Consider the following 15,195-nt stretch of genomic DNA (forward strand, 5'->3'; position numbering starts at 1 on the left):
TGTATTCTTGCATTTGTATGTTTGTGCCCACTTCTTGAGCCTTGTGTGCTCCTGTTGGTCCTGGACCAGATGCCACCAGAGGGAAGTGCGCAAATTGATGGAAATCTTAGTTCTGCCCTGAACACCTGAGTACCAAAAACACACACAAAGACAATTTAAAACCCACAACCAGTGACACCATTAAATGATATTAACCCCTCACTCATCTCGCCTTCTCTTCACTTGACCCCAGGGTTGAACAGATTCAATAAGTGTATGTGTGTTAATTTTAGCAATGCCAGTGCATATTTCCCCAGCCCACAATGAGTGGTGAAGTCCTAAGTACCCCCTAAAGACATCTGCCTCTGTGAATAAGGTGTGTGTGTGTGCGTGTGTGTGTGTGCACGAAGACCCCCCCTTAAGAAATTCACCTCTAATCCCTTCTGATGATTTCATTAAGTAGAAGAAGACACTGCCAGTTGGCAGTGATACTGCTCCCTTCACTGTGCCGTGTGTGAGTGTGCACGTAAGAGTGTACGCACGTGTGTGTGTGTGTGTATCAATCATACACATTTGGATTCTTTCCAGTTTGTTTCTATGCGTTCATGTTTATGTGTATGTGATATGAAGTGTGTGTTAAGAAATGTTAACAGTTGTAGATTGAATGAATTAGAGCGCATTACAAACAACAATAGCCTGCAACCTGGACATAATGAGACGCCTGCCATTACCAATCAACAAACTGTGAGATAAGAGCCCCTAATGTACATGCATGCGCAAAATACCAACACACACTCTGGCGCACCTAACATCTCAAGAGGAGGTTCTTCGCAGCAGATGTTACTGAAGAAATAGCTTCCTTCGCATCTGCCTGCTTGTCCTGGCATGATGCTTCACTCCAACACACATACACAAACACACAGTGGAGGGCTGCAGCGAGGTCTGACAGGTGTGCTTGCATGGCAAACTGTCTTTGCCTTGCCTATGAAGGCTCACGCTCACAAACACACACACACAGGCAGACAGGCAGGTGTGAATGGACAGGTGTGTGAGGAGAGGACAGCTGCGAAGAAAGGTGTGAGCAGGCAGGTGTTCCATTAAAGAGACAGACAGAAAGAGAAAGACTAAGAGGGATGGACCGCAAGTGAAGTGAGTGTAATCAAGAGATATGGCATGAGGAAGCAAAAACATCGCAATCAAAAAGCATCAAGCAGAAATATGAATCGTGTGTGTACTCACTGTCTGAAAAGAAATGAGTGAATGAAAGAAAGGTGAAAAGAGGTTCACAGTCATAGACAGACACTGATAGGTAAAAAGGAGACAGACAGATATACGTAGACATAGGCAAATAGGCAGACATGGATTGACACCGAAGAAAGCAGGAGTTTTGAGGCCATAGCAGCAGTTAGTGTGTGTGTATTTGAGCGGCGTAACAGCGATGGCCAGCATTGATCCTTGGAAGTTGTGGCAGGGAAAGATAAGGCCCGCCTTTCCCCAGAGAATAGCCCTGGGCATAAGAGGAAGAGGAGGAAGAGGAGAGGAGGTGGAGAACTCTAGTCAAGTGGATGGATTGAGGTTGGCCAAGAAGGGAGTGAAGCTGAGTCTTGAACCTAATACTAGCTCAAACACCTTTTAAACACAGCTGTTTTATTGCTTTTGAGTTAGTTCTGCTTTAAAAAATAAATAAATCCCAAAACAAAACCCACGTTAGAAAAACACACAGGATGCATTTTCCTCTTCGCAAAGGTTATATTTACTGAATTTTATTTTCTTTCTGAAAGATAGACTCCTTAACTCTTTGGTTTGTTCGGGTGGAAAAATTAAATTAACAATCTATGCTCTTGCTTTTCTTTTTGTCTCAATGTTTACCAGGTTTTTCCACGCTGTCTCTGGCAGACCAGATGAGTCTCCTACAGAGTGCATGGATGGAAATCCTGATCCTACGCGTTGTCTACCGTTCACTGCCCTTTGAAGACAAGGTAAGCCTGTTTGTTTCTTGGGCTCAAGTGGCCACCTCTCGTAATGCATAACTCTAAACCGTAATGCAATCTATCCAAAGGGACTGACTTATTTTTGGAGTCATTCTCAAGTGGACATTTAAGAACATGCCAGTAAATCCAGTTCTTCTGTTTTGTCTCTTTGTAGTTGGTGTATGCTGAGGACTACATAATGGACGAGGACCAGTCGAAATTAGCTGGACTTCTGGACCTGAACAATGCCATCCTTCAGCTGGTGAAGAAATATAAATCTATGAAACTAGAGAAGGAGGAATTTGTCACTCTCAAGGCCATTGCTTTGGCTAACTCAGGTTGGAATTTGTTCACTCTCAGCTGATATTTTTGTCTGTCTCCACATTTGTGTTTTACTGGTGGAAGAGTTAATCCTAGGATTCCCAATCCCATGGGGCTCATTTGAGCTGAACTATCAGAGAACCGATTTCAGTATCCTGCATTCAAACAAACACACAACTGTGACGCAACCATGTTAACACATACTCTACTAGTCAAAAGTGTGTCAAATACTGTATGCATACATAGAAAAACACATGCTCAGTGCAAAAATAAAAACGTGTTTTTTAGTTGAACCTCACCACAACACAACGTGCCAATCCTTTTTGCAATTAGCATAGTCGTCTCTTCAGATGCCTGTTAAATAAGGTGAAATCATTAGAACCCAAAATCTGTCGATAAGGCCCCCTCTCTGATGTGTCCAGCTGCATCGACAGCTGACTGACACACGCGCACACACACGCACTCTCTCGCACACACACGCCTTCTTCCTCCCATGACCCGTCTTTTGAACTTTGTCTTGGAAGCTGGCCAGCTCTTCAGTACTCTTTAATTACAAGGGGGGAGCTGTCAATACAATGTGTTTAAATGGGAGAATGCAACGAGAGAGCTTTGAATAAGGAGGGAGGGGCCTTTTGTTCTGGTTGTGCCACTAAAGGCACGCATACACATATTTACATCCATAAATGTTCCTAAACTTTCAAAAAACATACATCTGGTTATTAGCACTCAGTGAAACATTTGTGTGTGCCATTGAAAAATGTTTGCTTACACACATACTTAGATACTGCTCTGCACATGCAGAAAATATTGACATGTTGTTCCTGTGGGCTTTGTGTGACAATCAATCTCTTGCCGCTGCTTGTGTGTGTGCATTTGTGTCCATCCATGTATGTGTTTCAGTTATTCTCTGAATACTGCTTACTGGAAGTTAAGGAAATTTATTGGTTATTTCAGCTGGACAACAGAGTTAAGAATCATTATTATTTGGCAAACATCCAGTACATGGACAGGAAAATCTAATAGTAATAATATTTCATTGTTTTACAAAAGGAAATGGTGCTGACATTAGTCACAATGGCTCATTCAGCGATATTCTTTATTTTCCATATTAATTTAATGCTCCCATCTATTATATATCACAAAATACCGTCAAAGTGCAAGAAAACATCTTTCGCGGGGCTTTATATTCAGCTATAATATTTTGAACTGTTCCTCTACATGTAAAGGCTCATTGTTTGCATAGGATTTTATCAACACATACCTTTGGTTTATTTTTGTAATTGCCTTTTTGTTTTCTTAATGTTCCATTTCGACACTGGCATGACGTGAATTTACTGGCCATGTAAACGGCCAGCTACAGCATGCTCTTCATTATGATGGAAATGTCAGGTTAGTAAACTCTGTCAAAAGCAGACATCGCTCTTAAGAAAATTCACATTTGAAATCGTCATTCTTTTAACTAATTGAAATTGAAATAGCTGACAGCCAAATAAGAACTTTGTATCATTGCCCAGACTCTCGAAATGCTCTTCAAGACAACAGAATGCTAGCATTAGCATTTTGAAGGGCACTGACACTAATTAATTCACAGGATGCTAATTGTGCATTAATGAAGCCAAGCCTTAAGAAATGTTAGCAAACGTGCCCCACATGTAAAGAAAGCTAAACTAGCCATGGGAAACAGGAGGCACATGTGGGGGTATGTGATTGTGTGTGTGTGTGTGTGTGTGTGTGTGTGTGTGTGTGTGTGTGTGTGTGTGTGTGTGATTCATTTATGTGCGACTGTGAATTGTGAGTTCCATGTTAACATGTTCGCTTTAACAGCCTTATGTACTTGTGCTCATTAACGTCTGCTGTTTTACTTGTGAGTTTACTGCGGGTCACAGCACAGGCAGAAGCCATGTCTACCAGCTTAAATACTAAACACACAATGCTAATCAAAAACAACGTGAAACTCATTAAACTGCAGTTTAGCTTCTGCCTATTCACTGCACAGCCCATTACAAATTCAAAAAAAAGAAGAAAAGGTTGGGGGGGGGGGGGGGTCTCCTCCATTCTGTATGGCATTAGCAGTCAATACTAATGTCATAATGACTTTATGGAATAAGTCTATATTTACAAAGTGGTACTGTATAAGTAAAAGTTAAATATATGGTCATATTCTGTATATACAAAAAGAAATATCAACTTAACCTTAAACTTCGTTCCCCTGCCTCATCAATACCGTTAACCACTAAGGAAAATATCATCACAGAGAAAAGTTTCTAAAAGACTCAGACCAGTGGACCACAAGTAGAATATCTGAGGACCAATAGAAGCTGATTTTTCTATTGATCCTCACAGAATCCGACCCACTGACCAGTCTGGTCCTGCATACTGATGCATGCATTATACTCGATAGATCCAGCTCAGTGTATTTGATTGTGCTAGTCCGATTGTGTGCACATCTGTGTGTATGTGGCTTTGCAGGCACATTTTATGTTGATTTTATTTCTCTGAACAATATAATTTATATATTTCATACTTGTTCCAATTCCCATCTGTGCACGTGGATGATGTGAGCATGTGTGCCTGGGAAAGCTAGTGTGTTTAACAAGTACCCAGTGGGAAGTATTTGGTTGAACTGCAATATCCTTCACTAAAAGCTTCCACCAATGGCAGGCAACAAAAGCACATACACAACACGAGACCTCCAAACAGCTAAAATGCTTCTGCTTAGGAGTATATGCATGTAGTTTAACCACTTGTATAACTGACTTTACAGATGTAAAAAAGTAAACATATAAAAGTGAAGTGTATAGCACACAGTGGACTTAGAAGGTCATTACAAAAGATCATACTGTGTTAATGTAGAACTCCACGCAGCTGACAGAGCTTACATGGAGAGCAGGCATCAGACTGTGTCATCCTTTCTGTCCACACCTGCAATGTCTGTGTGTGTCTTTACACACCCAATCATATGTCTAAGCAAATCAAATGTTTTGTAGGTGTGTGTGGGGGTGGTGTTGTTGGTAGGTGAGTGGGGGAGCGAGCTATCAATAGTTGTCTTGTGATTATTATTTAACATGCATGTAGCTATTGATCGTAGACATTGATCGGAGGTTGGGAGCTAAAGGCCAGCTCACATTAAGACCTTGCCTCCCTTAGGGGCAATATGGAGCATTATTATTGAGGGACATCATCGGGCTTTACTGCCACTGCTAAAACACACCTTACATGCCAGCTCAAAGAGAGATTACAGATGTGTGCAACCGCATACTCCTTCAACTCCCTCCTGCACCACCATATCACCCCCTACACACACAGACACACACAAACTCTCATGTGTTCCTTCATCTCTTGATCATTCTACAAGTCTGTCTGTTTTTTTCTCCACCCACTTGTCTCTTTGTCTGGCCATTCATCACTCCCACAGATTTGCACTTTGAAGGGAGGGAATAAAGGGAATATATAAACCCTGTTTTTGGATTGTTTTTTGAATCTTTGTGTGTTTAAAAGTACTAAGGAATAGGGCTACATTTGTAACTGTTCCTTTAATGCCACTAAATCAGGTTTTTGCTAAATGCACAAAGTATTTCTGCACTTTTTACAGTAGGCATGGAAATCATGAGTCGATAGAATTTATATTGATAGTATTTTCAGCCTGCACCTGCGATGCTCAGGAATATTTTCACTTTGTTTCTGCGTAGATGTTTAGTTTAATCTTTAGCACTTCTCTCCCCTCACTCACAGCAGACAATGGTGGCACGGATACAAGTCTACACTGCTGAAAACATCTCAGAGAGTTGTGGGAGAGTTTTGCAGGATCTGCTTCACATTAGCAGGCTTGACTTACTTTTAAAAAGTCCACTTTTTCATGCAATATTTCTTTTTTATCAACAGCAACAAAACAGTTATGTCACATTTCCCACTTTGGTTGAAATACAGTTCAGTAGATGTGGATATTATTATACAAAATACTTCAAATTTTTAGTCATACATTGTCTGTCCTCTTACTCCAGACTCCATGCATATTGAAGATGTGGATGCAGTACAGAAGCTCCAGGATGTGCTTCACGAGGCCCTGCAGGACTACGAGGCTTCCCAGCACCAGGAGGATCCCCGTCGGGCAGGCAAGCTGCTCATGACCCTCCCCTTGCTCCGCCAGACCTCCACCAAGGCTGTGCAACACTTCTACAGCATCAAGCAGGATGGCAAAGTCCCAATGCACAAACTCTTTTTGGAGCTGCTGGAAGCCAAGGTCTGAGGACAGGGACTAGATGGAAGGACAGCTAGAGTCTGATCCACCTGGGCTTCAACTCGAACTCTGAACATCAACTTTGAATGACCTCTTGCTCTTTTACGCGCACTCTCACAGATACATGCACACACACACTCTCACACACACACACAGAAATAGGAAGTTTGTCTGCTGACACATTTCCCTATAAATAGACGCTATCCAGACCTCTCACCTGAACTTGAAACACCACGTCTTTGACAAAAGGGTGTTGACTTGATGATCTTTTTTGGAGGAAGACGGTGACAGACTGTGTAACTCCCATTTATCAATGGAAGACGATATTTGCTAAGAGTAACTTAACAGTTCTCGCAGTGACTCCAAACACTGACGATGACAAACACTTATGCATTTAATAACAATTAGGATGTTATTAATGACAAACGCTTAAATGAGGACACGTTTAAAAGACACTGAACAGTCTTCTTTTTAGCTCTGAGAGACTGTAAGACTGCACTCGTGTCTCCTTTCCCCCTCCTGTTTCCCTCAGAGTTTTTTAGCGTTCAAGAAGAAGACGAGTGGACAAAAAACGAACACTTAGGAGGTGTTAATGACATTTATTGTTGAAGTACATGTACAATGAAATTTGAATCAATGGACAGAAAGAAAAGAAGAGGAGATTTGCCCTGCCAAAGAATGGAATCATCCATTCAGAGGATGCCAGCAAACTTTACTGTCATAACCCAAAACCATTTCTGTTTTGATCTGCCAGTGGTTTTCAGTCCTGGGCCTCAAGAGTACTGCTGGTTCTCTCTTCCTGTAATTATTAAATTGTTTTCTGGGTATTATGAAAACCAGCAGCGCTTAAGGTTTTACGGAAAAGCATTGGAAACAACTGCTTTAAACTCTTTCTGGTTCTCCCTAAATTCAATTTCCTGGTTTCCCATGACTCCCCCGCTTCAAGTACAACTTTACTGTTTGCTGTATTTGCTGACGACTGGTCATCCTGGCCTCTCAAACCTGTCTTGCCATAATATCAATGTCTGTTCACTTGGCAAAGCTAAAAATTGTTTCATATATTCTAACCACATGAGGTGTGATTAATTCGCAGAGTTTAAAAGTATACATATGACTTCTTAGTTGCTAACAACAGAATACAATTTGATTGAAACTTCATAAAATTGTCAAAGATACATGGCTAACAAACAAATGTGGGCTGAGTTCACATTCTGTGTATAGTGTATAATCGATGAAAAACACCTCTTGTGTTCAGACGTGTATTTGAACAATTTTTAGCAGTTTTGTGGCCCTGATTTGCAGCTCTTCACATACCAGTCAGTAGGGATTTAAGTCTATCAACGTGCCATTAGTAGTCCAACCCAAGCTCATTAGCCACACTCCAAAAACTCAAAAGTCTCACCTCTGTATTACCCTCCTCATCCCGTTGTGTTCACGACTACCAGCTCATCTCCTGTGTCAGTACAGAGATATTCTTGTGACTCATTCAGGGAGTGTAGGGGGAGCCGCAGTCACTCGGCGCAATTCAAACCAGAAGGAAAGGTGTGCTGACAAAACTGACTGAAGAATACGTATTGTTGCTTTAAAACTCCTCGATCTTTTTTCTTAATTTCTACCTTGAAAATAATCTTAGTGATGATACCAATATTAGGGTTGTAAATAATTGTCATCCTGTATATGACATATAACATGGCTTTGTTTTTGTTATTAATATTGTCTTCTTAAAACTGAATCAATCAATATGTCTTTCCTTTTTTCTATCAGCTTGACCACTTTCAGCAATTATCATATATATATATATATAAAAATATAACAAGTAATAATGTATTAACAAATCAGCGTTTATCTTAGAAACTCTGAGCAATAGTGGTTTTCAAGGAGGGGTTTGTGTATATGGACTAAGTCTGCAATATTAACATTACATGCCAGTCTTAAATTCGGGAGAAAGGGGGATGAGGATTTGGAGGAGAATGTGTCGCTTCTCTTTCTCTCTGTGTAACTTGCCATAAGCTATTAGATAACAGTCACTGGGCATTTCCTTTCATGACCGTTAAGAAGAAAAATACAACCCAGGAATCTATTCACTTAAAAGCTGTGTAAAGGTTGCAACTGGGAGAAGTAATACAAGCAAATAAAAACAAAAAGATCCAGCATCCAATTTGCAATTATCACCTTCTGAAGTCCGCACCTTTCATGTGACCAGGCTTTTTTTGCATTGACATTTGATCTGATTGAACCAGGACAATTCTTGTAGTGAAAAAAACACTTAGATAGTACACAATTTTCTCTCATTTGTGGCTTGAGGTGCAATTCTTTTGGACATGTGACTGAGTGTGGGGACCATGAGAGTACCTTGACTAAATTTAAATCTTTGCTGAGGGGTACAATGGTGCTAGCAAAATCAAAATGTCCTGTTACCTCACTACCCCATTTCCTGAAACACTTGATTTTTTTTTGAGGAGTTGAAATTATGAAAGCTTTTAGCCTACGTACAACAATTACCGTATTATGTCATTTAAATCAGCTTCTGTATAAATTGATCATGGGACGCTAATTACCTCAGCTGAATACAACAGTAATTTATATAATTTAACATTGATCATTTGTAAAAAAAAAAAAAAAAAGAATAGGTAATGTTGCTTGTTAAAAATTCTGACCCTTTCTGAATTTTAGACAAAAAATGGAAACGCTGAGCTGACAGGCAGCTGTCTTACAAAGAGACACTAATTTTATGGTTAAGTAAAACTGCATACAGTGTGGTTGAGTTATCACAGCTTTAACAGGTAAAAAGTTGATGGATTTTTTTTAAAATATATATATATATATATTTATGCACTTTCTAAAGCCAAGTAAGGATGCCAAAATGTGTATTTTACATGACAGCGTAATCTAATATAAAATGGCAACTTGTCACAGCTGAGGAGTGCTGCAGTTTAAAAGTAGTTGATCTCTAACATCACACTTTCAGTATCAGCCATCAGTATTATTAGTAAGGGGTATTTTCTCAGCCTTCTTAAACATTGTATATTGTAAATTATACAGATTATAATTCTAACATAAGACATTTTATTGGACACAAAATGAAAAAAAAATGGAAAAAAAATGTAGTTCAACCTGTGTGTTTCATGTTTGCTGTTTTTTCTATCAAGGAAAAAAATCTCTCTTTGGTTCATCTCTTTTTCTTTTAGGTCTTTTTTTTTATGTTTGAACTTTTTTCTCCTCTGATGAGTCCTCTAAGGCGTTGCTGTGTACTTTTTCTTGTGGTGATTCCCGTTCTTGTGCTGTGTGCTTCTTCTTTAGACAACACAGAGTAGAGTAGAGGCCATGTTGTCTATCTATCTGTTGGATCAGTCCGCCGGGGGTCTGGGCACCGGATTCTCTCACAATGAACCGAATCGTATATAAGGCTCTTCTGCTAGAAATTTAACTAGACCACCAGGATCAAATTACAGTATCCATCTTTACCAAACTATACATAAATAATTAAATATTTAGTATCTAAATGAAGAAACACCTTAACAAGTATTTAAAAAGGGATCATTTGTGTAACTTTCCTGTAGATTGAACAGTATATTGTATATCTTTAGGTTAAATAAAGCTGAAATGAAAAGGACATTTGAGTAATTCAGAACTGTAGGTGACTCTTTTTTGATAAACTCGCTGTACATAACTGCCTTCCATACAGCTCAGCGAAGTCATTATCTTTGCTGTTTTCAGGCAAAAAGAGAAAATACTAAACCAATTTTTTTTTCGTCCCTGTTTCCTGGAAAATATCTTGCTTTACAATAGACAGTGAAAAACCTGTGTGGCTTGATGGGAAAGACATGTTTTAAGAAACATGTTTAATTAGCACTCGCTGCTGCTCTTTACCATATATTCATTGCATTGTGGGGCACCAGGTTTTGCAAAATTCATATTGAAACTCAAATTTTCCCCAACTTGAAATAACATGTGATTACCCTACCTGCTAAAATAAATTTCTGGATCCATACGCTGTGATGCAAACACCATGATTTCAAATATTCTAGTGTTCAACAAAGGTTTTAACACATTTTTAAAAACATGATTATACAGAAAAAAAGGTTTCACAAGTAGGAATACGCGATATTTTTATGGTCAAGCTTCGAATTGCATAACAACAAATGTATTTTGACTGTAACATAGAAAAGTGTCCCCCTGGAAAAAAGGATGGTATTCATTACCACCAACTGTACATTATGCCACATACAACAAATGGAAGAAAGGTGCTCTTTTTCTTACTCTTGTTTTCTGTTGCTGTTTATTTCTTTGTCAGTTGCCCAAAAATTGTGCGTACTCCTAAAACAATTCACTAAGAAAGCTGTTCAAGTGATTAATGCAAAGCTGAATCTGGTTAGTAACCACGTTTGACATTCATATTAAACGTGATTCACAATGATGCCATTTTATTTTGTTTACTGCTGTCATTTCAGATGACGAATGCTAAATTTGACCAGGAAAAAATTTTGGAAGGGAAACTATGTATTTTGTCCAGAGGTTTTGATGTAATCTGCTGCTCATAGCCACAATATGATTTAATTGTATTTTTTCTTCTTGTTAAAAAGCAATATTTTGAAGACTGTACAATTATGAGGCAAGTGTTGCACATGTCGGGTCATAGATCCAAATACTAAATAATCTATTAGAATGATTCTGTCATTAGTGTTAACAAGGAAAGGCAAGGAGAAGGAAGGAGCAGCTGGGTTTTTGCAGAGCCACTGGTACAAACCATTTGAGCTGTTTTCACTTTGGACATCAAGTTATTGCTCTAATATGGATCAATTAGTTGCGACCACTTCACGTAAACAGTAGATTAGCTTGAACAGAATGATGACTTATTGAGCCACAGTAACAAAGCAGGTTTGTCCACTTTCCATGGCTGCCCCTGAAAATTGCACATAAACAGTGTTTATCTACAACTCTGCAGTGTATGGTCATTTAGTTGTATTTAGTCCCCAGGTGCAAACGCCACCCGTGCTGCAGCTTACCCTGCAGCCTGAATTTGCAAACATGAAGAATATATTTAAGAAAGGGAGAAAGTTTGGGAACATTTGGATGAAAGGGAAGAACAAAAAGACCCTTGAGTGGTGAAGAAGAGTTGATGAAAGACGTCCCTGTAGTGTTATTTAAAAACATGTCCGTAGGTTTTAGATGTGCTTCACATCATTAAATGAGAAAAAAAAAAAGACAAACAATTACCTGTATATTTTTGTGATGTGTATCATACAAGTGTGCTCAAACAATAATGTCCATTCGTGTAAATGTATTTATTTCACATTGTATATATTGTTCAATGCAAAAAGAGAGACCTATGATTCTGTAACTTAAACTACTATGGGTTAAAACATTACATGTGTTACTCCAGACTATGCCTTTCAGGATTATTACAGTAGAGCAATATCAATTAAAAACCAGGCTTCCAGTTTTGACATCTGTCTTGTGTCTGATTCCTGATTCTTAATCTTGTGTCTGTTCCTTGATTGTTTTATACACACAGCAACATGTGCATTTAAGCACGTAGACAGCCGAGCATCAGAATAAGCTAAGAAAGATTGATTTAAGTGAATTTCTACATGGCATGGTGGTGGGCACCAGACAGGTATATGAGTATTTTAGAAACTGCATATTTATTGAGATTTTACTACACAATCCTCTCTAGGGTTTATAGAAAATAGTCCAAAAAAATATCCAGTGAACCGCAGCTCCCTGGGCTTCAAGCTGATATGGAGGCAACAGTAACTCAAATAACTACTCATAACTTGTGACCAAGGTATGCAAAAGAGCATTTCTGAACAGTCAGCCTTGAAGTAGATAAACTACAGCAGCAGAAGACCACACTATATGCAACTAAGAACACTAAACTGAGGCTACAATTCACACAGTGTCACTAACATTTTGGTGGTGTTGCATCATGGATCTGCAGCCGACAAATCTGCAGCAACTGTGTGTTCTGTCTGCTGTCATGTCAATAAGGACTAAAATCTCTGAGGAATTTTTCCAGCACCTTGTTGAATCTATATCATTAAAAATCTGTTATGAAGGTAAATCAGGATCCTCTAGTTACAAAAAGAAGTCTGGATGCCTAAAAATAAAGAAATCCCCCACTTCTCACTTCATTTATTTTCTCAGTAAACACTTTAAATGTAAGGTCTCAATCATAAGTTTATAGCCTTGTTTATAGAATAGAATAGAATAGAATAGAATAGCCTTTTATTGTCATTGTACATCTACAACAAAAATATGGATGGTCCACACCAACTGTGCAGGAACAAAATTTAAATACTAAGACAGCATGAATAAATAACAAACAGGAGAAATATATACAATCAATTGGAATATATACAAAACAAGAAAAAGGGACACATTGGAGAACAAAGTGCTTGGAAGTAGCGTAAAGGACTTGGTCTTAGTATAGTCTGTATGTTAGTGGCCTGAGTGATGAGGTTACTCAGACCATGGCTGAGACCGGTGAGTGTGGGGAGACAGTGTTTGTTACCAGTCCAAATGGCCCAGGGAAAGAAGCTGTTTGTGAGTCTGGAGGTGCCGACCAGAGGGCAGCGGGTCAAACAGGTAGTGGGCGGGGTGCAAGGGGTCACCTGTGATGGCCCTGGTTTTTCTGAGACAGGAGGATCTGGTGATGGCCTCCAGGGGTGGCAGAGGGCATCCAGTGATTTTTTGGGTGGCGTTAAACACCCTCTGTGCAGCCTTCCTGTTCTCAGTAGTGGCCCCTGCGTACCAAACACCCACGCAGAAGGAGAGCGTGTTATCCACTAAGGAATGGTAGAAGGCCAGCAGCAGCTTCCAGTCCAGGTTCTTCCTCAGGACACGGAGGAAGCGCAGTGGATGTTGGGCCTTCTTTACCAGTGCATTTGTGTTGCGGGGCCAGGTAAGATCAGCAGATATGCATAAGAACCCGTAAGAAGTGACTTCTTACGCATGTACCAGTGTCTTACATGATGGCTTCGTCTAGTCAACCAACACCATCCTCATGTAGCTCTTCCTGTTCTTCCAGATGGCTCACCACTCTGTGAACGGTGATGTTGATGGCATCTTCCCAGGACTGAATTGCTCGGTAAGCAAACTGGTGGGAGTCAAGGGAGGGGGGTAGACAGTCTCTGATGTGTTGACACACAATCTGCTTGAAACACTTCACGGCTACAGATGTGAGGGCTATAGGTCTGTAGTCATTGAGGCTGCCTATAACAGTCTTTTGGGAATGATAGTGGAGACTTTCAGACAGGTGGGAACGGTGGCATGAGTCAGGGAAAGTTGTTGTCTGTGAGGAAGCCCTCTATCCTCCTCCTGTAGGCCTTCTTGGCCTGTTTGATTCCCTCCTCAGGTTCGCTCTGGTAGTGCTGTATAGAGACCTGTCCCTCAGTCTGAAGGCTGAGTTGTGAATTTTGATCAGAGCCTATACTTCACTCGTCATCCAAGGTTTTCAGTTAGGATGGTTTCAGTCACTGTCACATTGTCTACACAGCACTTAATGTAGAAAAGGACAGACTGAGTGAAGGTCTCCAGGTCTACTGTCCCATTAAGGGTAAAATAGACAAAGAATTTTACGTTTTTTTGTGGGGGAGTTTTCAAAAAACCAAGATAACGCTACCAAAATACAAAAGTCAATATCAAACATGACTGACAGCAATCAACCTTACAAGTTATTACATCAGAACTTAGATCAAACTAGTCAACTGGAGTTCCACAAGAGGAAAAATCTAATCCAGTTCACAAAGACAACAAAGAAGAGGACACAAAGATTGTTGCCAGCATCGCTCATGGTCGGCCCTCCACTCTGAAGTCCACTATGGTCTCCACTTTAACTATCTACTAGACAGATTAGCTAACTGTCTTTAAATATTGTATGTAGAATGCTATGTACAAGCTCAAAAACGGTGATCTTCACAGTAGAACATATTTGTTATTCAGAATCAATATCATCATTACAGTAACGATGATAGCACTTTTTAATGTTACAGTCTGATGAAGTACAGCATTACAAAGTCACTATCCTTTGCAATTGTCTTGCTTTGTTTTAAATTGGATTGAAGTGTTTTGCTGAAAGGAACTACAGCAGTGGCAGCAGCAAGGCAAGGGTGGCATTAATATTTAATTTGGCAAACACTATTTTATCCATCCTCTAGTGTATTAAAGAATCTGAGAACAACCTCACATTTTAGAACCATAGACCACTATCATCCATTACAGAGCTGCTTTTTGTTACTAATCCCTAAAAATAAGAAAAATGAAATATAAAAAAAGATAAAGAGTGATAGAAAGGCAAAAGCAGGGAGAGTAGGAGGAGGGAAGAGAAAGTAGTAACAGCTTGCTTCTGTGGGTGGCTAACTACTGTCCATTCTGAATGGCCAGATCTGCTCTTGCCAAGGGCGCTACACACACACACACACACACACACACACACACACATGGATTAAGACATGCTGTGTAAGAGTAAAAAACAAACATAAGCTGTCAAGATTGCATTTTTTGTGAGTTTTAAATCATTAGCTTCTGCACTTTTAAACTTTTTTTTCAGACATTCTTTTTTTCTTACTTGTCCACCATTACTTCCTTTTATTCCCTTTCTTGTTGTCACATTTACACCTCTTAGTTCTCTGTTTCTAGCTCTCTAGCCCCCCCCCCTCCCCCCCCCAATAGCCAGCAGCAGTAAAT

General features: G+C 39.7%; 1 protein-coding gene across 8 annotated transcripts in view; it reads left to right on the plus strand.

Moving 5' to 3' along the window:
- The window catches only part of esrrga (estrogen-related receptor gamma a), a 178,569-nt gene extending 166,615 nt beyond the window's left edge, over positions 1–11,954 (plus strand). For all 8 annotated transcript variants that reach the window (XM_085452150.1, XM_085452136.1, XM_085452144.1 and 5 more), the window contains 3 exons: positions 1,852–1,958; positions 2,125–2,287; positions 6,272–11,954. In XM_085452150.1, coding sequence (XP_085308276.1) covers positions 1,852–1,958; positions 2,125–2,287; positions 6,272–6,516 — 515 coding nt within the window. In that variant the 3' untranslated portion in view covers positions 6,517–11,954. The remainder of the gene's footprint in view (positions 1–1,851; positions 1,959–2,124; positions 2,288–6,271) is intronic.
- The last annotated feature ends 3,241 nt before the right edge of the window (positions 11,955–15,195 follow it).

This window comes from Copadichromis virginalis, linkage group LG1 (assembly GCF_057382275.1).
Source record: "Copadichromis virginalis isolate Kocher_CV1m ecotype Utaka linkage group LG1, C_Virginalis_male_GT1.1, whole genome shotgun sequence".
Classification (NCBI taxonomy): Eukaryota; Metazoa; Chordata; class Actinopteri; order Cichliformes; family Cichlidae; genus Copadichromis; species Copadichromis virginalis.